This window comes from Clinocottus analis, unplaced genomic scaffold, assembly GCF_023055335.1.
Source record: "Clinocottus analis isolate CAN_PGR_092001 unplaced genomic scaffold, fCliAna1.0.p SCAF_11, whole genome shotgun sequence".
Lineage (NCBI taxonomy): Eukaryota > Metazoa > Chordata > Actinopteri > Perciformes > Cottidae > Clinocottus > Clinocottus analis.
In genome coordinates this window covers 16,499,509-16,524,738 of record NW_027175832.1, presented here as the reverse complement: position 1 = coordinate 16,524,738, position 25,230 = coordinate 16,499,509, and the positions used below count along the sequence as shown (strand labels likewise).

The 25,230-nt window shown below is 39.8% G+C and overlaps 2 protein-coding genes across 4 annotated transcripts; one reads left to right on the top strand and one right to left on the bottom strand.

Moving 5' to 3' along the window:
* The first annotated feature begins 98 nt into the window (after positions 1 to 98).
* Positions 99 to 2,432, top strand: ift22 (intraflagellar transport 22 homolog (Chlamydomonas)). 3 transcript variants are annotated; one of them, XM_068571310.1, is made up of 5 exons: positions 99 to 393; positions 1,438 to 1,480; positions 1,628 to 1,714; positions 1,853 to 2,055; positions 2,142 to 2,432. In XM_068571310.1, the coding sequence occupies exons 4-5, from the start codon at positions 1,875 to 1,877 to the stop codon at positions 2,288 to 2,290; spliced, it is 330 nt and encodes a 109-aa protein (XP_068427411.1). In that variant the 5' UTR covers positions 99 to 393; positions 1,438 to 1,480; positions 1,628 to 1,714; positions 1,853 to 1,874; the 3' UTR covers positions 2,291 to 2,432. The 3 variants fall into 3 exon arrangements, with proteins under 3 accessions (XP_068427411.1, XP_068427410.1, XP_068427412.1); XM_068571309.1 differs by having other exon boundaries at positions 1,398 to 1,480; XM_068571311.1 differs by having other exon boundaries at positions 130 to 161.
* Positions 2,433 to 2,533: 101 nt separating this feature from the next.
* Positions 2,534 to 5,276, bottom strand: LOC137782167 (ATP synthase subunit g, mitochondrial-like). The gene is made up of 3 exons (XM_068571312.1): positions 5,158 to 5,276; positions 4,081 to 4,241; positions 2,534 to 2,950 (listed from the first exon to the last, which is right to left on the bottom strand). Exons 1-3 carry the CDS (start codon positions 5,207 to 5,209, stop codon positions 2,852 to 2,854), a joined length of 312 nt encoding a protein of 103 aa, XP_068427413.1. The 5' UTR covers positions 5,210 to 5,276; the 3' UTR covers positions 2,534 to 2,851.
* Positions 5,277 to 25,230: the final 19,954 nt, after the last annotated feature.

The following is a 25,230-nucleotide window of genomic DNA, read 5'->3' as shown; positions in this document are numbered from 1 at the left end:
CACTGTTGATTTGTTCCCCACGGATAAAGTAGGCGGAACTAAGTTTGATTAAAGTTGCGAACAGCCAATAAAAAAAGAAACCGGTGAAACCATAGAAACGAAAAGGAAGCTTATTGCCGTGAGGTCTCACGACAACATCCGGCTAACATCAAATCACGGAGGTTATTAACACTTTGTACATTAGCGTAACGTTGCGTGAAAATCAAAACCCACCATAACATTCTTTACATAAATACTCAGATTAGAACTGAGTCTTTTTTATGATTTGTTTTGGTGACGTAGTTTTGCCAAAGTTTCTTCAGTCGTAGTTAGCTCGCCAGCTAGCTAGCTAACGTGAATGCTCGGCGGGTGGAAATGTTCAAAGCAAAAATACTCTTTATTGGACCCAACGAGGTAAGTAAACGTCTTTCCTCTATAGGAGCGTAACGTTAGCCTTGTGTTCCTGCCAGGTGTGTGTGTCTGTGTTTATTTATGTTAGCTGAGAACTAGATATTTCCGTGGTGGTCTACATGTCAGTGTGTGCATGTGTGTGTGTTAGCTGGGAATCATACAGTGATGGAATAAATCGTATTTTAAGGCAATTTCTAACACATTATATAACTCAAGTATGTCCCAGATAGGCTACATTACTGCGGTCAAGTGAGCCCTCATCCGCCAGTGAGCCGCACGCATGAACATAAATGACTGTCTATTCCTGGTGTTACGGTATCGTGGTCTACGGTGACTGAGATAGCACAAAAAACATTCCCAATATTTCAATATTCACGCGGCTATAAAAACATTTGTAAAGTAAAATTACAACGCAGTCTTGTTCAGGAGGACCTCTGATGTGCACATGTGTATGGCCATGAGATTTTACTGTACAGTTTTGAAGAAAAGTGACTTCAAAGTCAGCTTCAATGACAATGATATTCATATCGTCACAATTTCCAATATTCAAATGGATATAAAAACAGATCCTTACATTTAAGTAAACTTACAATGCAGCCTTGTTCAGGCTGACCTCTGCCATGCACATGTGTATGGCCTTTAGATTTTACTGTACAATTTTGGAGTAAGCTGACTTCAAAGTCAGCTTATATGTAATAATGATATAACTTCACAATTTCCAATATTCAAAGGGATATACAAACAGATCCTTAAACTTGTGTTAAGTGAAATTACACCGCAGTCTTGTTCAGACTGACCCCTGCTATGTCAATGTGTATGGACATGAGATTTTACTGTACAGTTTTAGAGAATGTACACGTGCATAGCAGAGGTCCCCCTGAACAAGACAGCGTTGTAATTTTACTTTAGAGGTTTAAGGATCTGTTTTCATAGCCCTTTGAATATTGGAAATTGTGAAGTTATGAATATCATTATTACATGTAAGCTGAATCATGTTTTTTTTTCAGAGTGGGAAAACTGTTCTTGCTAACTTTCTCTCCGACACAGTAGAAAATGTGGAAGGTGAATACAGACCTACCCGAGGAGTGAGGTACAAACCCTGTCTACTTTACTGTTCTACATTGTACACAGTTTAGCCAAACACATAAAATCTATGAGAAGATGGACATAACATGATCCAACAGGCCATTTGGGGTTAGTTGCAAAAACTAAATAAACACTGTCCTTCTTTTTCAAGGATACTGGAATTTGAATCACAACTTGAAGGCAGTGGTGACAATGCAAAGTGTGAAGTTGAACTTTGGGACTGTTCAGGAGATTTTAAGTAAGTTACATATCAAATGTGTTTCAATAAAGAAAGGCTTGTATGCTATTGTGTTCCATCTTGTGATACTCAAAAGTCCCCTTGTTTTAAATGTATAATACTCAAAACGTAGATACACAATATATTCTCTTCATACAGATTTGAATCATGCTGGCCTGCAATGATAAAGGACTCAAGCGGTGTGGCGATCATTTTCAATCCCGATGTTCCAAGTCACCTCAAAGAAATAGAGACGTGGTATTCGATGTTCATCTCCTCTCAAGGTTTGCAGGACAAACAGTGTTTACTCATGGCTCATCACAAGCCCGGCAGCGTTGTGGAAGATAAACGGCTGCCTTTAGGTACTGTCACTCCAGGCCTCCCAAAGCTGTTGTTTTGAGTCAGTATTACTTTTTCTGGGCTAACTTGTTCATTCTTTTAAATGCAGCCTCACATTTGGGCCGGCTGGCGCTTATTCACTCCAACCTGGAGGAGGAACCAGAGGACGTGAGGCAAGCTTTCTGCAGATACTTGGGAAACGTTGTAAATACAATGTCGGAAAGTCGAGAGCGAGAGGAGATGTCAATCATTACATAGCAGCAAAATCTGTAAAATATGCAGCATAAAAAGGATATATTTTTGTTGGCGTCAGTAATCTCTCTGAAGTCACATTCATGGGCACGTCCCGTTCTTTTTTAAAAATACATATTTACTGTCCTTCAACTGTGCAGGAAACATCCACCTTCTTTTTGTGTTTGTCTCATTTTGTACGTCATTTGTGAAGTAAATATAACCTAACTCACTTACTTTGGGAATGAATACTCAAGAGAAAACCAGGTATACTTTTATGACCATGGGCCTTGTTTATTTTTTGTGCAGGTACTTGAGAATGTGACAGTTAGAAGTGCAAAAAGAGAAAGAACAGTAAGGGGCCGATCACACCACACGCGACTCTAAAAAACGTGTCGCTAGCAGAACCATTGATTCCCTATGGTACGGTTTCATGCAAGCTTTTTTTAACGCGGCACGTTTTTTCAGCGCGTTTACAAGTTGAAATACTCTCAACTTTTAAAAAGGACTAGCGCGTTTGTGTCAAGGCGTTTTTTAAGCGGCTTTGCTTTAAAAAGTTGTGTCTTGTGTGATCGGCCCTTAAGACATTTAGACATTGTATCCAATAATGCCTCCTTTGCCAATGCACTCTCCAATGTAGAACCACATCAGCACCTCGGTGGTCACAAGTCCATTCCTTAAGGCATCCTACGAACCAAAACAAAGAAATTGTATATAATTTATCTCAAGTCAATTGATTTAACAACATTCTATAGAATTAGAAAATAAATGGTGGTAGTTTATATTTAACTGAGGCCTGACACTGTAACATGAAAAACAATCCATGCACATAATTACGCACTACAAGTTACAGATGACACAATAGATACACACACAATAGCAACATACATATTTCATGCATTTCTTATTGCACTTGTATATGACGTTTGTGCTTGTTAACTTTTGACATTGTGTAACGTCATTGCACAAATCACTTGTTTTTTTTGCACATATTCCGCTGAACTAACGAAGCATTTAATCTTCCTCCATTGGTAGTTTACTCATGAGGCCCAGTCATTTGTATTGTCTGTGAACCCAACCGTATAACTGGTGTCTATATGCAAGAGGAACGGACTGCCAAAAGGCTAACCATCTGGCCTCCTCAGATCTCAGAAAGACTTACAAACTTCTGTGAAATCACATTCTTACTGTGTACAGTGTGCAGCTGATTTAAACAGGCAAATTTTGCATTGTTATTTTGGGGGAATGGCTTCAGGGCTTTTACTGTTACGACAGTTACTTCTGTTATGATTATTTTGAAATTATTTATTAAGTGACTAAACAAGTGCATTATTAGCCAATAATGCACTTCTCATATGGTGAGTTGGCATATTCAAATAGCTTGCATTGTCAATCCAAGAGTTCAAAGTGAATCACATCCCTTTGTCATCATATCAAACAAAATATTGACTGAGTGAAGAAGCTGACAGCAAAATTAATCAAACCAAGTATTTGGCATCTTATCCATATTCAAAATTGTTTGATCTGTTCATCGACTTATTGTTCTGTACTCAATGTCTTCAGACAGAAATGTTCTGGGCCTTACTGTTCCCTGACAGACCAAGAAGGTGACACCACGTGACTGCTGGGTGTATTTCTACAACAATCTAGTTTATATCCGTTTTCAATTCATGCCATTCAAGCCCCCCAATAAAAAAAACAAACATAATTTATAGATATATTGCTGAGCACTCATGGTCCAGACACAAACACACACACACACACACACACACACACACACACTGAAGAAAATCATTCTCAAACCTGCACGGACTCACCTTCACTGTCGTGTGTCCTGCGCGTCCTGACTGGAAGCTCTCGACGAGGCCCTTTGCTGCCTCCACGGCTTTGGGTATCTCAGAGGGGGTCGGAGGCACGAGCTCCACCCGCGCGTAGCGCCAGAAGGTGGCTAGCCGGGGTTTGGAGTACGTGACAGCGGCTGCAAAGGATTCAAACGAGAGACCACATCGGCTAACGAGCAGCAAAGTCTCGGAGCCCTTTCATCTTTTCCTTCTAAAAAACAAATCTGCCGCATTGATTGACTCATGTGTCGACTCCTGAGTCGTGCGTTTACATGCTGGTATTAATTCGAATCTTGCTTTAGTCGGTCTATGCTCTCTTTCGGGGAAACTGCTGTTATCCGAATATACATGGCAGTGAATAAATCGAATCATTGGCCGAATGCATGTCATATCCGATACGATAGGTGGCGCTGTTTTCATTACATGTAGTAGTGATACAGCCATCTCCGCTTGACCTCTTCACTCTTCATAATGGAGAGAACCCCGCTAGCTTCGGTGGTTGTCGGGGAGCTAGCGGAGAGCAAACGGGGAACTAGCAGCAGCGCTAGCTGGCTACATCAGGGAGCTAGTAGAGACACCCACCGAATGCACTATCGGCTCGTAACCCGACTTTTACGTTTGTTTGTTTCTGCCGGCCGTGACAACTTATCGTCTCTTTCGACTTCCGGGTCACGACTTGGGCGGGAGGGAGGAGAGCGGCGGGATCTTGAGCATGCGTACAAACGCATTGTCCTGTTCCGATCCGATTAACCGTTTACATGCAGCGTTATTCGAATTATCGAGTTATCCAGGGGTGTTAATCGGATCGTAGTCGGACCGCAGTTATTCGAATAAAGGTGTTTACATGAATGGGATAATTCGATTTTAGTCGGACTAAGCCAGTAATTCGAATCCATGTAACCGTGCGGTTACATGGATTTGAATTACTGGCTGTTCTAAAGGTCACACACTGGAGTTGTGCAGCTGCTAACGAGCGAGTGCTACACGGTTTATACTACAGCTTCTCATATAATTGGTGAAACAACAATAATAATAAACTACGAGTAAACTTACCACCGACTAAAGTTGGTACTTTTCTAACGAGTTTCTGAACTGCCTGAGCCATAATGACGCGGTCAGCGGGAAACCAGAAGAAGGAAGAAGTAGAAGTGTCAAGAGAGGTTTCCGGGTTGTGGATTTCAAAATAAAAGGCGGTAAGCGACACATGCGATTCATATATTTATTTTCAAAATCAAATCGCTTCAAAACATAAGAAGTCATACATTGAATAAATTAAATAGTTCATACATAGACAATCAATTGATCAGTTTGGGAAATGTTATGAATTTACCTATTAAGAAGATTAAAAACAAACTGGACCATTACATCATAATGCAGTACTGCAACCTTAGCTCCCTTAAACGCCAATTCAAAGTACGCCAATTCAAAGTACGCCAATTCAAAGTACTTTATAAAATAATATTATAACATTTAAGGGTTTTTAGAAGAAATCATTTATTTAGACCCCTCCCCCCCCACACCCACACTGCAGTTTATTTTTCAATACAAGACTGCCTTGACGATGGACATGCATACAAATCCAGAAATTGCTTCACAAAATGGGTTATTGTTGGCATGCCAAAGTGAGAGAAAGAAAGGAGTGAACGGCAGAAACAAAGCGTGTACTTTGTGTGTACAACACGGATGACTAACTCATTACTCACTCTCTGGCTCAGCTCGCAGCCACAGCCCACATTAAACAAAATGGTGCTGTAACAATGCCCGAACACGTTTGCAGGTTAGACCAGCAAACATCCAACGACTGATTCCTTTTGTTTGAGTCACAATTTTCATTTTTAAGTGTTGATTTGCTCTACCTTCAAGATATGAGAAGACACTGTAATTAAGGCCTCCTCATCTAACAAGAATATACAAAAAAATTACATAAAAGATAGCTGCGAGTGTTGAGATGTTGCCACCTCATTTTCTAAATCCTTGCAGAGTTCAATACAGAAACAGGCTGCTGCAATGGACATGAAGTGTGATTCATATTTGAAAGGATTAATCACTAGAGGGTGCTCTCTAATAGGTTTCAATACCAAAAGTAGTTAGCGAGAGATAATGAACAGGAAACTGTCTTTGCTTTGAACTCCAATATATGATGAACAACGTTTTGTTCTGCAAAAGCATCAATTGATGATTATATTTAAGTTGTGCAATAGTCTTGTTAATTCCCAGAGTTTTATTTCGTATTATCATGTCTGTTGTTGCTTTACTCACTTTTATGTTCAGCCCATTGAGTTTGCCTGTCATGAAATGTGCTTTATAAAAGGAGAATGGTGGAGTCCTTCATCTCCTCATAGAGGTTTGGTGGTTTCATCATTTCTAACTGCACACACGAATGCTGTTTGAGCCCCACAGAACTTTATTCTGAGCGCAACAAAAAAACAAAGATGTCAGCCTGAATTACAGGGTAATGTCATCAAAAGAAAAAAAAAAAGCATCAATGACTTATCATCTGAGCCATGGAAATGCCATCTTGCATTTCATTCAGTATGACCGTAACAGCTTTGTGATATTGTCACAGTGTGGAGTGTTGATCTTACTTTGAGAGGAGGCTTATTGAAAAGTCACAAGGTGACTACATTATATATTGAAAATATTAAAGTAGTGAAAGAATAGCGGTGATTATTTTTTTGGGGAATGCGTGCAGTATAAATCAATATTTTGACCTCTATGGCGCTATGGAGCATTTTTTTTTATGAATGAGTATCTTTTCTTTTTTTTCTCATTCACTCGCACAAGCACAGACATGCACATGCACACACAGCAGGTGATGCCATTCACTCTACTGCCAATGGTTTCAGAAATGTAGCAACGGGCCAGCAGAGACGAAGACTGCAAACTGGCAAACTCGAGAGCAAACAACAAAAAATCAGCAAATGTTTTATGTGGAAGAAAATGTATTTAACGTGTTTATTAGAACTCACAGAGAAACACAGTGTTTTTTTGCTGCTTTAATGCATTTGAACGCACTTAATGCACTTGAACGCACAGTGTGTTAATCTTTACATTAGTCTGGGCATGAAAAGCAAATAGTTTCCTTTCCCCGAAGTGTCACACTATTTCTTGAAGGTCAGAGCAGAATACATTCAAAGACAAAACGTTAATTTGCAAAAACTACATAGTCACTGGCTTATGTCTGACACAATTAAACAAAGTAACTTAGTGCATTAGCGGAATTAACTTAAATTATTAACTGAAAAAAGATAAGAAACCAATTTAAGGAGCATGAAAGTCGTTGTGCCCTGCACATATCCATGTGACCTCTACAGCACAATGTTCCTCAGTGATGTGTTAGTTCTACACAGTGAATACAGAAGGACTGTGTGAGTCATTTAACAGACGGAGATTAATTGAAATATGCATAGATGGACAAAAACAGGCATGAGAGGAGGCTGCAGTGACTCAGTAAATATCGCCTTAAATGGTCTAAAACTGCTGGTTCAGGCTACAGTGTACAGGCAGATGAAATTCAAACAAATGACATCACCACCTCAGCCCTGACAATCAGCACAAACATATATTTGGTGATACGGCAGCTGTACAGTCAAGTAAATCAGTCTTTATTCTTCCGCTGGCGGTGTGAAGACAGATTAGCATATCCTCCACTTCTGTGTTTGGGTCAATGGGGAAGTGTCAAGATTATTGACAAGAGTGAGATGATGACGTCATTTACTTTATCTCACATAAATCTATACTTCTGAATTTAAAACCAAACAGATTCATTTATTGCTTTTCTTCTTTATAATTATCATCTTTATCCTGATCAGTGTTTCTTTTTTCGTTGTCTTCTATCTGAAACATGTCCAGATAGTATCTTGTGTTCTCACGTCCTAACTGTAGATGATTAAGAAACACACTGCGGTTTAAAATTTGTATAAAAATTGATCTCGGGCACGCTCTGATTAGATTTCGCTTCCCCGCTTGCACCTTTTTATCAGTGGTCATGCAGCTAGAGAAGAGGATTATTGTCTGTATTTGAATATTGGATAAAGCCTTCCAACTCAAACTGCACCAAACACCACAGGCGGTGCTCATTCCAACCTGCCTGTTCATTTGTGATCCCATCACCCACCCTTTATTTTTATATCAAGGGACACCTTGTGTCTGTGACTCGATTTCACCTGAAGCTGCGAAGCTGCTTAAATCAATAGTTTTATGTTAGAGGATCAAAAGACAATATCTGAAATCAATAGTATTGATCTCTGGTTTCTCATGTATTCATATTTTAAAATAGTGTTGGATCCCTCTCACTGTCACTCATCAATATATCTGAGACACTTTACGCAGCTACTCTCCCTCGTTCCCCTTTGAGAGAGAACATCATCCGACATCTTGATTTCATCATGAATGGCTCACACCGAGCGACACGAACTGCTTCTGCACACATTGTTGACGCCGGGTGACGATGCAGATGCAGATGCACTGCACGGTCTGCAAACAGCAGATAACCCTCTGCACCGTCAGCCAGACCCTCCTCAAACCTAAACGAAACACGTCAGTGAATAGAACCGGAAACAGAGCAGATTCTTGTTAGAGTCCAGCGTACACGAGCCAATTATGTCAGAAATTTGAACTCCTCTGTGGACGGTTGAGTGTGCTAGAAGGAGTAATGTGACCATTATGTCAGACCAGAGATAAGGTAATAACTGTAGGTCTTGATTCACGGATTGATCTTTGGTATATTACTTATAGCCAGAGGCTCCAGGTTAGACAGGCCTAAACGCAGTCCCTCCACAGGAGCTCAGCAGTGCAGAAGGCAATTAGAGTCATTTGGTCTTCATAGTGAGAGAGCCATGTATGCTTGTGGTGGAGCGGACTGTATGAGAGTGTCAGTCTGTGACACTTTTTTTTAGCACATATGCTAGATTGTGCTACCTATACCGTCATTAATAGATGTCTCGAAGTTACAGACGACACACTTGAGTAGCTTCTGTGTTTTAAAGTGCAGCTCCTTCCTTCTGTTTAAACAACCACACTCCTTTTAAGCCCATGAAAGGGGTTGGGTATACTTGGCAGTTTTATTTCTTTTTAAGCTGCTCATTAAACTATTCTGTTTGTTTTTGATTGCTTTACCGATGATTCTTCACCTGGCAGTTGAAGGTGCCGAGGAGAAACTTCTCTCTGCAACAGCAAAACATGCTACACAACCCAGTATGTTAAACTCAACACTTTTACGACCGACTTATTCAAAAGCACACATTAGAAAAGGAGTAGAAGACATGCACTAGCCGAACAACATTAAAGCATGTGTATAATAACAAACGTGGACCTCCCATGGACCTCCATGGTGAAATGTTAAACTTCATAGCAGAAATAATAACTCCCTGGTGCCAAATATGGATTTGGTGTCTATATGTCCGTTCATGAAAACTGCAGCGGTATACATTTTTGTATAACTCACCTGTTTAAATTATATTAAGGCTTAAATGTTAGGGATACTTGAGGAATGGCCTCTTTGAGTGACAGGTGGGTGCTGTACGAGGTCGCCAGCTGCTAGCTGTCTGCCCTGCTGCTAGCTGTCTGCTCGCTGCGCTCTCCACCCACTTTTAACTTGTTAACGATTCTTCATAACCCCGTCGGTGACGTCACAGAGACTATATCCATATTCATCTATCCATCCATCCATTATCCAAACCGCTTATCCTCATTAGGGTCGCGATGCGCTGGAGCCGATCCCAGCTGTCAATCCATGTCATCCATATTCAATCTATGATAATTAGCTGAAAATTTGCCTCGTTGTGTTTTTGTTACTTTAGAAATGAGACGTTAACATCTGCACAATGAGTCAGCCCTGATCACACAGCCGTCTTCCATGTTTCTACATGTACAAACGAGTTGGTTGCGATCTGCTATCTCACCGCTAGATGGCGCCAACTCCTTCACAGTGAACCTTTAAATGAAGTGTTTCCTGTTTGCGCTCACGTGCACATTGTGAACGGATATATCTCAGTGTTTGTGCGCTTGGTAAAACCAGTAAGCTGTCTGTTTCTATTTCAGTTTTCTGTTTCTCCCGCTGATTTGCTGTTCTGGGCGATGTCGAGAGTTTGGCTCCCTGCTGATTTATTCTCTTGAGCTGCTGTCAGCAACGTAGGCCTATGTGACTTGGTGTGATGTTTTGACACTGATGATTTAAATACTGGTGAAATATGACCTGCCAGAGGTAGTTTTACAGGACGTTTTCCTCTAAATGGTTGTAGTAGTGTGTAAAGAACTGAGCCAATTTGAGGGGTAATAAGTATATATATAAATATATATATCTCTTAGGAATGCATAAAGCTTATAGGAATTGTGTGCACATTCTGTTATCACAAAATGCTTTTCTTTTTCATTAAGAACTATGACGTTGGCCATCCATTTGAGCTTTAATTCTAAGGTAAAATAAACCAGTAGAACACACGAAGGTCACTAAACCAGCGGACAAAGCGTCTCGCATACAGATCCAGTCAGGTCAGAGAGCACAGCCATTAGCTTTCTCAGAGTTTTGTGAAGCGTACTCTGAAACCAATTAAAGCACCTCAAAAACTGCCTCAGACTGTATCTAGTTTATCCCGTATATTTCTCTCAAGATTGCTTCATTAGACATTCAGCAGGTAAAAAAAAATAGCCCGAGTCTGTTCAGGTTTGTCCAAATCCATTTTTGTTACATCTAAAAACAGTACAGCACCTTTTATAGAGGCAGCTTTGGCCCATCATATATGATAAATGGTTTCTGAAATGAACCAGTCATGCATGGACTTGTGTGTAAAGTCTAGCCTAATTATCGACATTTGAAACCTCATACTGTTTGGCTTTGAGTCACAAAAAAGCTTGACACCCACTTTTAAATGATTTATTTTTTGTATTCACACAGATTGCAGTCAACACATGCACACACACACACACACACACACACACACACACACACACACAAACACGCACACATGTTCACAGACCCACACAGCTGTTGCTGTGGTTTCTCTCACATACCGAAGATGATCTACTATCACGCGAAGCGGCTTCTCCTTCAGTTTAACTTGACATCTGTGTTTTTCCGAGTTGAAAGACTACTACGTCTGATGGCGGGTTAATGATTTCACAAGGTCAGAGTTCAAATCTATGCATCGGGTATAAATCTACAGGTTGAGTTCATATGTACCTGTGAAAAAAAAGAAGGTTCTATAAGAGTGGAGTTTGCCGACGGAGAAAACAAAGGACATAGTGTTGAAAATCTCAAATCATTTTCATTTGCACAATGAGATCCAACCAGAGAAGAAAAATAGCAACAACAAAATAACATGCTTTTAAAACGTTGTCATTTATTGTGTTTTCCCACCAGTTCCAACTTCTTTTCTACATTTAAAATTTCAAAATTCACATTGACCACACATACGCATTTCCGAAATCTTTTTATATTTAGCAAATGGCATTTTGGTCAGAGCCACAATCAACTCTCAGGCACTGAGGTGCTGTCCAAAGAGGTTCTTATACAATGAATATGAATTTATAAATGATAAACAGGGCTGAATTATAGAATCCAGGCTGGAACAATGCCCTGGGTTTAAATATAGAAACCTGATGTGGTGATTAATTTGTTGATTAGACGTGCAAATTATCATCACATCCTTCCCACGGACAAAAAAATGCTGGGAAGATGGCAGAGACAAGTCTATCTTAGCATATCTAATTTATTAAATATAAAAGCAGCTTTCATGCTAGATTATCGTCGATGTAGTATGAAGTGAAATATAGCACCAATCGTTGAATGTCCACAAGTTTTTTTCAAGATGAATGTAGACTAAAGCAGATATGTCTCACAGCTTGTAATTGTACATGCCCAGAGGAAAAGAGTTATAAAAAACAAACTGAATTGAATCTGAAAAAATGTAATTCCTGTCACCATCTTAAATGATGTTCAAATAGTAAAAAATGTAGGTGAAACGAGGAATCAAACAGTTAAATTATATCAGGAATGTATTTTAATCTCTCATCATCACACCTGCACAATGCGTGATCAAGTGATTAATAAATATTCATATCCTTTACTTCAGTAAAAGTACCCATTGTGTATAAAAAAAAATCCCATTGAAAGTCTATCCTACAAAATGTACAGAGACAGCCAAACGTACAGTATCAAAAGTAGAAGAACTCGTACCCCACATACATGAACGGTGCTACATTTCAAATTCAAGTGCTTAAATCTTTAACAATGTATTGCATTTAATATGATTAGCAAATGTCTTTTAATATAGAATCCCATCTTAACCTGAAAAGTAACCACTGCATGATAATAATATATATTGAATAAATAAGGAAGGAAAGGTAATAAAATTATTTGAAACAGAAAAACAGAAAGAACAAAAACCCCTAACGCGTATGTTTTAAGATTCTTTATTAAACAATGTTAGCAGCATTAAAGTTGCTAAATTCAAGTATTCATATATAAGTCGTCTTTGAGTCTCTCTGTTCTGCCCCACTGTCCTGGCTCAAGTCAGGCCTCTAGTTCCAGGTCAGCACCGCTAGCTCTGGCAGCACTACAACTGCTTGTGTTATTAGCGCTGTTAGCGTCTAGCTTTCAGCTCAACCTTTTCCACAAGAGCCGCGTTGAGACAATAGATCTGCTCTGAATTCTGTATTGAGCCCTTCTAACCATTGATGTTCTCATGTATGAGACGCATCGAGTGGATGTTTGTCGAATGTGGCTAGAAGTGCAGAAATACACTGAATTGCAACACGTGACTTCGACGACACCCAAAGGAGTCTTCCTGTAACCTTCGTGCAGTCCGATGTCGAAAGTACAACTGGAAAAACTCTGCTCCTGTGATCTTTTAGTAATACCAAACCAACAGAAGCAGATTTCCTCCATTACAAGCTTAACAGTGAGAGGTTACCATTTAGAGAGGATGTGTGGCTACGTTTATGTGAGTCCTGGGCTTCCTCAGTACTGGAGAATGGCCTTGATGGGGCTTTGTGGAAAGAGTGCAAAGGCCGTTTAAAGCAGTAAAGAAATAATGACATCCTCAGAGGGGATAAAAAAACAAAAAACACTTAAAAGCCAGATATATTGCTACAGACACAAACGTTCATTTTACGGTATTATGGCAACACTAGCCATGTTTCCAGTGAATTTTAAGCAACCTTAAGTGAACTGAAGCAAATTGTAAGCAAAAACACGGCCACAGCATCAGTAGTTTGTGACATATAGGCTACGTATGGCTGTAATCTGCCAGTAAACAGCCGATTTGAGAGAAAAAAGGAGAGAGGTCTTCAGGAATTCATTTTAAATTCGGCAAGTTTTAATTGGTCTTTCGTGTGAGCTAAGATAGACCAAGTTTTATATGTACCCACAGGTTAATATTGGGGAAGACGTCAACAGCAGCAACGGCTTATTAGATATACGAGTTAAATGTCCGCGATGTCAGAAGTTATTCGGCAAAGGCGTCACCATTAAATCCATTTAGCGCAAGTGAAAAACAACCACAAGTGAGTGCAAAAACGTTTTTTTTTTTTACGATTAAGGAAGTTTAATTACAGTTTTCTCATGTGACGGCCATTTCAAAACACGCATACATTTAAATGTGTGAATGGAAACGCGGCTGTCGACACATTCGGCCTCCGTCCTCCTGACTGTTGATCGGCTCCGTTGCTGTTTCTAGAGGGCCTAACTCCGGTTCCTGCTGAACTGAGCCAGTGTTTGTTTAACATCAAACTGTTATCAGCTCAGTAGGCACAGGAGGTTGAGCCCAGGTACCTGCACTGAGATGAGGCTGAACTGTCACAGAAAGTCTGAACATGCAAAAAGCCACTAATGCACAATCCACAATCTCTCTTCAAAAGTCTTTAAAATTGATGCCACTGGTTTTCATTATGAAGATTTATAGTACAGTAGATACACCATAACTAATCCACTTAACACAACCATTGTGAGCACCACATGCGTTATTTAACTCATTTACATTATACTGGGGGTGGAGGCTGTCTCAATACAAGCAACGCTGTCTTAATACTTGCAAAACTGTCTAAATATATGCAAAGCTATAGTCTCTACAGCTACTGTAGCCCCCTATATGTTATAGTACTTTAGGTGAACTGCATTTAATTTTTTTACTTTATTTTTGCCATTGGTTTTAAACTTGGTAATTTGACTCATTTTATGCGACAATGTTCACATTTGACATATTGTTTCTCTCTCTCTCTCTCTCTCTCTCTCTCTCTCTCTCTCTCTCTCTCTCTATATATATATATATATATATATATATATATATATATATATATATATATATATATATATATATATATATAATTGAAATCAAACTAAACATGTACTTTTTGAGAGTCTTTATTGAACACAGTTAGCGGCATTGTATGGTGAAGCACCATTTACGAAAGTCTCTTTCACTGTTTCCCCTACATACCATACATGCACACACATATACACACATGGATACACACACAATCAGTGCTTTTCATTCACGACCACCCAGACAGCAAATCACAATTACATTGCTACTTGTTTTCCTGATGGGACATTTCCTGTACTTCCTTCCTGTAGGAGTAAGCCCCCTCACCCCGTCACCCCCTCACCCCCTCCCTGCCTCCTGCCTTCTTCTCTTACCCATCTCTCTTTCTCAGGATCCTCGTCTTCTTCTTCCTCCCTCAAAGTGCATTATGCTGTTTTTCCTCGGTCTGCTGTCAAGAAAATACAAAATGGATGGTCACAGAAGAAAGAAAGTACATTCCTTGAGCCTTTATTGTGCTATACAATATAAGATATATAGGCTCCTGTGTATAGCAGATAGTGTTTTCATGATATAAATACATGAATGAATGCAGTGTCACAACAAATATGTCGATTATATTTATATATGTTTGTCTCCTCGTTTCTCAAATTAAGCGTCTTACAATTGTGTTTATTGGGGTGGGACGTCTGTGGCTCAGAAAGAGATTGGATAGCAAAAGATTAAATACTGAGAATATTGAACCATATGACATTATATTACATTTCATTCAGCTGACGCTTTTATCCAAAGCGACTTACAATAAGTGCATTCAACCATGAGTACGAATTCGGAACAACAAGAATCAAGAAAGTACAATTTCTTCAACAAAGTTAAACTACAAAGTGCTATGAGTAAGTGCCATTTAGGTGCTAGTAAGTCCATTTATACAATTTACCATTGTAGCAGCACATAAAAAGCTTTGCTTCCATGTTGACTTCTTACAGCTGTTGTAGCGGTGGGAGCTAAACGTTGCAAAGGCTTGTGGGGAGCGGAACTTAGCCACTGTGAACACAGGTTTTAACTGAACTGTTCACGGAGCGAGCTAAGTCCTGCCCCTCCATCAAACTCTGGACACATTCACTTTTTTCGCCGAGACTCAAATGAAAAGATACCTCGATTGTATGCATATCAACTAATGTGAGCAGTTAGCTTAGCCTTAGCTTAGCAAGACAGGAAAAGGGAAAACAGCTAGCCTGTGTCTGTCCAAAGGTAACAAAGTCCCCCGACCAGTACGTCTCAAGATCTAGTTTTTTTCAATGTATTCAAAAAGTGAGATTAAAAGCATAGCGTATAAACCCTGTTAAAATGGAAACATGTTTTTTTTTATGTTTCTTTATTAGTTATGATTTAATAAACAAGTCATAAATGTGCAATATTTAAAAGAGCTGTTTTCTTGTATTTCCAGTCTTTATGCTAAGTTAAGCTGCTTGCATTAGCTATATTTCATGTAGAGTGATCAATCTTCCCATCTAACGCTCGGCCAGAATGCATATAAAAAAGACTTCTGCAAACGACGGTGTTGCCATCAGGTGTAGGTCTCAGCTGTAGCTGGTTGGAAATCCCTGGCAATGTGATTTACATTACATCACAACAAAATCACTCTGCCAGGAATCCTTCCAGCTAAACCAACCGTTCAGTAGCCTATATGTCTGGGAAGACGGAGACGAGGAGGAGGTGGTGGGGTTTGAGGAGCGAATGACAAGTCGACATCCACATAATGACAAGAAAACAGATGCATGTTGTGGTGAAAGAAGGTTGCAGGTGAGGACAGAGAGCGAAAGACTGCACTCTGCAGGTGTCTACCGGAGCACACATCAGCATTGCAAAGCACATTTACTCCTTCATCACTATGTAATTGTGGGAAATACTCACAAACACACACACAGACACACACAGTCCCACAAACACACCAGCCGACGTACCCACAATCAATGACAGCTCATAGATTTAAAATACTGTTTGTCCAGGTGTGTTAATGACAGAAAACATGACCGACTCTGCCAACAAGCATGAGTGGTGTGTAGGTGTGCACGTGTTAACATTTAAGTGTGTGTGTGTGTGTGTGTGTTTTTGAAGACAGGGTGTTACCCCCATACATTTATTTAGTTTTGAAACCATGTAAACTCAAAAGTGAAGCAGCAACATGGATGTAGTATTCATCTGGTGTCCAGTGGATGCAAAACTTTTTTAAATAACACAAGTTTTGGGGTAATTCTTCACCACAAATTGCAATTTTTGTTTCCAACTTGAATGCAGATAATTGCCAACTCTCTGTGATGAACCATTTCAAAGTTCACCAGCATGTTTTGGCTTGTGATCCCTTTTCAACAAAGCATTGTCTCAAACAAAGAGGGATACTTTTTCCTTGTTTTATTTGGATTTTTCTTTTTGGACGATATGTATTGTTACAGACAAAAATAAATGAATAGCTGAATACATTATTATATTTTTTCCTTCTTCTCAGAATTGCCTCACCTCTTAGTTAAGCCGTTTTTCTATATATTCACATCCTTTATGGCTTGATGTATCTGAGATGCTTTAAAGGCTTTATTTGCCGCCTGTAGCTACGTTTGAAAGTAGAGATTTTCCATCTTTTTTTTCTCACAGTGCAGCTAAAGCCATGTGTGGTGAGTGTGCTGGTGAAGACGGGGAGGAAAATACAAAAACAGGGAAGTGCCAGAGAGGAGCTTATGCAGTTATGCAGCAGTGACATCACATAGAACAAAAGGCATCCATTATCTAGTGTGCCATTCACAGGATTAAAAAGCAGTTATCTGTCCTTTGATACAGGTTTGAAAACAGACTGTCGTCATTGCTTCATTATACTTTTTTTTGAAAAGTAAATCGAAAACCACAGCCTCCTTTTGTATGTATGAGAGGACTCAGCAAAGCGGAGCAAATATGATTTGAATACTGGGACTTTTTGCTAATATTTTTCTCAAAAGAGTATTTGTTAGAACATAAAATAATGATAATCATAACCAACCCATCATAAGCAGCCTTTCTCTCCCTCTTACGCTGATATTCTCAGATACATATTTCTGCTGCTCTTGGTCTTAACATTCTTAGATCTTAGATTCTTAGCTTAGATCTCGGCTTACATACACATTCATCATCTTGAAACAACCTTTGGAGTGAATCAAATTAAACCTATTTCATGTGTAAGCTATACAGGTAAATATTGGCTATAGATGATGCTCTGGAAAGTTCCAAGCCATCATTATTTATACTCCATGTATCCACAATGCATCTGGGTTCATCCAGCTGGGGACCCAATCACATGTTAGTCCCCTCTTTCTTTTTCTCTTCCAATATTTCTCTTGAAGTGTAAATATGTAAAAAAATAAAATAAAAAAAAACTTTATTTCTGCAAACTAGTGATTTCTTAAAGGAAACTGAATCGCAGAAACTACATCTGCCCAGCTGTGAAGCTAATACGATCAATTTATATATTAACAAGGAATCAAATGACGTCCTTCACTCATTTTCACCCAATGCTGCAGTTCCCCACAATTTCACATAGGATTTTAACATCTTTAAGTTGATTGTTTTGGTTTTTAAGGCCCACAACTTTGTTGTTTTGGTTCTCTCTCACGGCTCTCATTGTGTTGTTTCAAGACACAACAGGCAGCTGTTTCTCAGTAAAAAAAAAACATCTTAACAGCCACATAGTGGAGCATTTAGCAGCTAAAGAGACCTCAAGAGATGGTGGAGACCAAAATAGAGCTAAAAGAGTGACTATTGGACCTGACTTAGTCAGTTGACCAGAAACACGACTCTAAATATAATAAAATTGTTCACCAAATCCCATGGGGATACTTTCTCAACATTTAGTTTACAACTTGTTTTATTATAATTTACTTTGGTGCAAACAAGAGATAACCGTTTCGTTATGGATATCTGTCTCTTTTGGTTTCGGGGCTGCGGTAGTTTTCAACACTAGCTCAAACTTTCTTGTCCTCTGTCACATTTATCTGGATTCCCAGCGTGCTGACATCGATAGCCCGAAGCCAGTCTGTTGCAGTGCTCGACTTTGACAGCCAGTCACGGTAATTCAATAGCTCAGAGCTGTCTGCCTGTCTGCGTCTGGGTTTCCATCTCCCTCGCATTCTCTCCAATTGATTAATGACATCCCAGAGCAGTACTTTTAAATAGTGATGTGCACTAATGCATTACCACCATACTGCATTAGTGCTGGCAAGTGTGACAAAGCTGCTCACTGGGACTAGGTGAGCACTTCCATCTGCAACACCAACAAAATGAAAACAGAAGCTCCCAAAGTGAGACAATTTAAAGCTAGAACAAATGACCCCTTATTTTAACCTCAAAGGGCTGATCACATGTCTCCAGAAAAACACTCACATGACACGATTAAAATAAAGTCTTATATTTCAACCACTAGAAAGCATAAAGCTCGCCTGTGTCTGCCTCTGGGCTGTGGCTGTTTGACAGCTAAATGAGCAACAATTGCCTTGGCCTCGCTCCAGACCGCCCGGGCTACTCAATAACAGCAGGAAGTTCGTACATGACTAATACCCTCCACTCACTTTTCTCTTTTCTCTTATATCGGCCGTCATTCTTCACGCGAAAAAAAACCAAAACTGAAAGGCCAATGCTGTCCATCCCGATACATGACAAGAGAGGAGATGACCAAAGAGACGAAATCAACCTTCACCTCATGACAGATTTGAGGGAATTGTAATCAGCGACCCTGAAGAGAGAAAACCGCTCATCGGCCATCAGCCTTCAGAGCTGGAAGGGAGGCATCTCACAACAACTAGAAGCATTCTTCTGAGTCAAGCTTTGGAAATCCACAGCGGCCACTGCAGACTAACTGCAACAGCGCTTGAAGCTCATAACTGAATCCTTATATCAGCAAGTGTTTGCATGTTCTTTAGAAGGACGGTTATAAAGTTTAATTTAAATGAATACCTTTTCCCTTTACAGCCTTTCATCAGCTAAACAAAGTTTGAGTTTCTGTGCTTTAATCTGGAAATGCATAAACCCGACACTCAACGCATAGTTTGGCCTCATGTGTGGGAGCCCAAACAATCTTCCTCTCCCTCAGTGTACCTTTTCCCCTTTTCCGGAGAGGGCTCTTCTCTTGTGATCACCCCGTGATTTTTTTTTATTTTTAACAGCCTAAGCTGTGCTGTATTTTGGCTAGACGCTTCTGTTTTTTGGGACTGGGCCAAGGGCGCACATGATTGGTCAGAGTCTGTCTGGAGCTTTCTCATGTTTAGTTTATCCGAGTTTAACCTGCACTAAAAAAAAAAAAAAAATGCTCGGATCAGGTTTGCTCATAATGTTCAGAGGTTTGGATCAGGACTCTGGGAGGTTTTTAGAGCGCGTGGCTCAAGTGGTGGCACCCATAGTGTCCACGTCATCGTGGACAAAGCACAACGTTTTCCTGGACATTAGGGAGGGCTTCCCGAGTTGGCCTTGTGCCCGATGTGTGATGAGAGGACAGACTGATAAGCAGGAAAAGGGGAACGGGAGGGGAAAGAGGGTGGGGGGTGAGGCAGACACAGGAAGAGAGAAAAGAGGGAAGTCAAAAGGCATGACGTGGGAGCAGACAGAGAAGCCTCAGAGAGATTTAACGTCAGATGGCCTGTTGCTTCTCCAGAGCGGATTTCTAAAAAACAGTGTTAAGTCAGAATGCATTGCTCTGACGGACTTTTTTGTTGTCGTTGTCGTTTTTGAAGCAATAAGGAACATGTGTCAATCCGTACATATCGGCTAAAGACACCAACCTTGACTTCAACGGGCCGGCAGTTGCGTCATGCACCCGCAAATCTCAAGCACCCTTTCCCTGACCCCACCCATTAGCTTCCAATCATTACAGCTATTTTAATAAGTATTACTTTTAGCTCACGCTTCCAACTGTCATTTCACACTTTTGTTCTCATTTTGAACTGTTTATCCATTGTTTTAAGCTGTTTCAGCGGTTTAAAAAAAATAATAATTTAGCTGCTAGGTTTCTATCATTTATCCATTCACATTTTAAACAGGGTCTTCATTCATTCATCTATTCATAAATTACTTTTCAACTTACCTGCTCGCCAGCTAACGAGTTCCAATGCATTCTTAATTGCAACCCATGGTGATCAAAGGTTATAGATGACTCAATATGTGTTTGAAAAAAATACTTTTCAAGTATACTTTTATTTTTAATTACAATCTGGACTTTTGGTTCAAGACTTAGTTCAAAACATCAGACAGCCAATAGTTGGTTTTTAGTGATTATAATGAAGACCGTGAATAACACTGGATGTCCTCTTTCTTCCTCCAGTTTGAAATGTGGAGTTTTATAATGCCATTTCACAGTAGTACTTGTATACTAACTATAAAACAGACCTTGACCAAACAATAACTTTGTGCAGTTTACTGAGTATTTTATAATAATAAAAAAAAACTTTGATCTTTCCTGCTGTGCTGATTATTCGTTATTTTAAAAGTTGAAAGACTTGTATTTCCTGATGTTTGGACAGAATGATTTCATAATTAAACACACATTCTCTGCCGGCACTTCTTTGAAGATTTTCCGGTACGAAACGTCCAAAATAATTTAAAGATTAAGCCTCAATTGTCAACATATGTGTAAAAGTATGCGAAAAAGCTTAAAATATAAGCCTAATTACAAACCATAAGGTGATTAACATTTGCCTGTGAAATAAATCAACTAAAATTTGGTTGCGGTTTGGCCATTTGGAGCCAAATCACTTCTGCAGAAACTCCTGGTTCACTAAATCTCTTGCAGACCGCCGAGGAGGCCGACAGGAGCCCTTAACTGTATTTACCTCTCAACATGGTACCGGGGGAACGAAGCCTTTGCAGCTTTCTAAAACGCCCTCAGTGGACTGAAAGTCTGGCAAGCAAAGCTTTTAACTATGAAGACAAATACATCAGCAGAAGAGGGCGTCCAAAAATACTAAGCACCAAGGCTGGTTTTATGTACTATGGAGTAAAAACTACAACACGCTAGTCAGGGGGTCCAACTAACAACTGTTTTTTATTATCAATTCATAATCATGTATTCCACAAGTAATGCTAACAATTGTGAATAAAAATCAAAAATGCACAAAAGCTAAATTATTTATTTCAAGTGATATAAAGGTAAGAAGAGAAGCAAATCTTTATATTTGGTCTTTTAAGTTTCCTCAATGAAGGGCTGAAACCATTTCAAACATTCTTGACGATTAATTCCTTTTAATAGCAAAGTGACACTTTTTTTTTTCTTCTCAATTTTAGTTTACTTTAGTTGAATATTTTAAGAAGGAACATTACATGCTTGATTAAGTGTACTTGAAATGTAATGTTAAATATAATTACATCATCCAGAATGTATGCAGAATTATTTTCATAAAGCTTAACCATCGTCTTGTTAGTATAGTATTTTGGTGTAAAAAGTTACAAGGTGTTAGTCGATCAGAAGATGACAATTATGTTGTGCTTTTTTTGCACACACACACGTGTGCGCACACACACACACACACACTGCCGTAGAAAATCAAGAATTCAGAAGGTGATGATGACACTCTGCATTCAACGTGCAGCAAGCGTGCAATCAACTTCGACAAAACCTCAAGACCAAACGAGAGCCAAGCGGCAGCAGCAATCATACTTTCCCACACATAAATGAAGGTATAGGGAGTTTATGGGGCTCGGGAAAAATGCAATAAAAGACCTTTCTGTGAATGCAGCCATCTGTGGAACTTTAAAAGAACTTCCTGTAAACAAGACCGAGGAAAACAAATCCTCTCGCACTCGACCAACACTCCACCGCTGCCGAGAATTGGACTTTCCTCCATGTTTGCCTGCACTTCTTCCTATACCTCGCTTCACTTTCAGCTTTGGATCTCTGACCTTCAGCTTTCTTTCTCTCAGTTCGCCCCTTTGTCTCTTCTCGGTGTCCCTCTGTCTATTTCCTCACTCTCCATTTCTTCTCTGACTTGTCCAAAGAGCACCTCGCGGACAAAGATGCACTTCTATTTTTCTTGAATCCATTTTTATCATTTTAAATAACATGTAAAAAAAAACAAACTATTATTCATAGTTTTTGTGGTAATTAATTAGAAATTACATTTTTTTTAACAGCTTTTATTCTATTTATTCAACAGGATTTGCCTGATTAAATTTTGCAATGTGTAAGAAAGTGAGTGACATTTATTTCAATACTAAATTTTAATTTTTTCTTTTCCGAAACAACTATTTCCAAAATGTTTCGTGTTTATAAGCAGTCATAATCCGTAAAACAGCCTCTTAATATATTTAATTTGCGAGTGTGTTTCCCGGTTTCCACTCTGCACAACATATCAGCCTCAATAAAATTCAATCAGCAGGGCCTGGACACTGTCTCAGTACACCTCCACTGATGTGTCGGATTTTATTAGATTCAACGCTGATGTAAAGCAGTCGTACAAAACCGCATGCTGCTGCCAAATTGCATGAAAGGTATTTTTTCCTGCTGTTTTGCCAGTTTTTTTTCCCCCCATTTGTCATTGATAAAAATGCCACTTCAACCATAAATAATAATCATGACAAAACAGCAGTGAAGATGATTTAAAAATGTACCCAGCATTCAATTGGGATTCACTTAGTCCGCGACACGGAGGAGCAGAACTCTCCCACTGCATGGAAATGTAAAAATGTATTTTGCGCTTTTAAAAATCCATACTTGTGTGAAATATGACACACGTGCAGGCTTTGTGTTACAGCGTATTTTCCTGTCAGCAGTAATTTGTCACGGTGGCATGCTTCCGCTCCTCTGCTCAGTGCTTCATGTTAGAGAAGTTAAACCAACTGTTGATCGTCTCAACTCGCCCTGTGACACACAGACTCAAGCTGGGTTTTTTCACTCAGAGTTTGACTCGTTTGGCCTTGGACTGCTGGACAGAATCAGTTTGATACTGCTGAAGAGATCCAGCTAATAAATCCAAGTGGGCAGCAGTGAATTGGGGGAGTCCATTGTGTGTGAGTGTATGTGTGTGTGTGTATATACATGTGTGTAATGGCTAAGTGATGTCAAGTGGAAAAAAACTGCCTACTTCCTCCGTCTGTGCCAATTTTCTAACGTATGGAGAAAGGAAGGAAGACAATGAGAAAGAATAAGAGAGAAAGTTAGAGAGGAGAAGCCACATGCGCTGGGTTTCCTTTCTCTGTGTGTCAGTAACCAAATCACCTTAAAAAAAGAGATCCTGCTCCAGTTAAAGTTACAGTTAAACACAATGAACCTGAACGGACATGAAACGCAGCAGATTTGTATGAAAACAGTTGTTTATTGATGAGGAAAACTGAAGGTGACCAAAGAAACGAGAAATGGAAGAGTGAGTTATATTCCAATGAGTCAATTCAAACTCTTTCAAGTTTTAGTGAAAAGAGGACAGTAACTGGGCACAAAGTGTTTTGATTGCAAGAGCTGTTTGACCAAAAGATGTTTAGTAGCCTTAAAGCGAAGGGGAAACAATCCAAAAGCCCGCCACGTAGACTATGGAGCGGATTAATATTTACTCAGCTGTCACTAACAACATCAAAATGGAACTTTTCTTATGCGCTTTCTTGCATTTAGCGCTGGTTCATGTTATCACAAAAACTATAGTACAATAGCCAAGCAGTCTGAAGCGGGAAACACAATCATATTTACAATTTTCCATAAAAGGTTGCTTTGTTTGCCAAAGCTTACATTTATAGTCGTTGTGGGAATCAAGCCCTGATTGCCACCGGCACATGTTTCCTTACATAAAACAAACAGTAAATCACCTCTGAACGAATTCATTTTGACAAGTGTAGAGATCAAATATTCATAATTGTGTCTTGAAATTCACAAGAAAAATAGGAATGGACAGTATTGCAGTGCTGCAATCACTCCGTGTAAAAGAAATGACAAGTACAAACAGAGTTTTGAAGCAGCACAACTCTCCAAAACACATCATGAATCCACTCTTTCATTCTCACCTTCACAACAGCCGCCACATGCAGACTTCACTCACCTCTGAAACTGCACTGCAGCAGAATAGTCTCTCAAACTCACGCACGCCTTTGAGTAGGGATAGTTTGAGAGAGAAAAAAATAATTTAAAAAAAAAGAAGAAAAACCTGTCGCCTCTACACACGCTGACACTGACGAGATCCAAGAGTCACAGAGTGCAGCACGGAGACAGCACAGGTCACAGGGTACAAAGGCTGCGCCGCCTGCAAAAAGCCTCCGAGCTCAAGTCCAAGCTCAAACTGTGCTCCCGGCTTTTGCTCCACCTCCTTCAAACTCCTCTTTAAGTCGAAGGGTGTGGACTGAGGCAAAGCTAGGACTATCGAGAGTACACATCATTCACACAAGTTTGCCTCTTGAAAACCACACCCAGTGGGAGAGAGAGAGAGAGAGAGAGAGCGAGAGAGAAAGAGAGAGACAGAGCAGAAAAGGGAACACTGAAGTTTTCCTTAAATAACAAGAGAGGGAGGAGTGACGAGACTTCTGGTTTCGGGGTCACCCAGAGCCTTGAAATAACCTGGCCGGCTTGGCTCTGTTGTGAAAATAACATAGTGACACAGAGCAGCGGTCATTTCCCCCCGATGTTTATGCTATTTCTCTGTACTTTTTTAAGATGGCGGTAGGCGTACGGTGGGCAACGACGTTAAACATCGGATTACCGAGATAAAAGGGATTAGATTGTGTGTGTTGCGTGCCTCCACACGCTCCGCTGTGTCTGCACATCCGTCTGCACGCCGTGTACATTTGCGAACATGTGCATACGTTCATGAGTGTTTGAGTAGGCACGGCCGCGGCCTATAGTTTGGGGCTGCCTGCGCCTCCGCGCTGATGGCTAACAGCT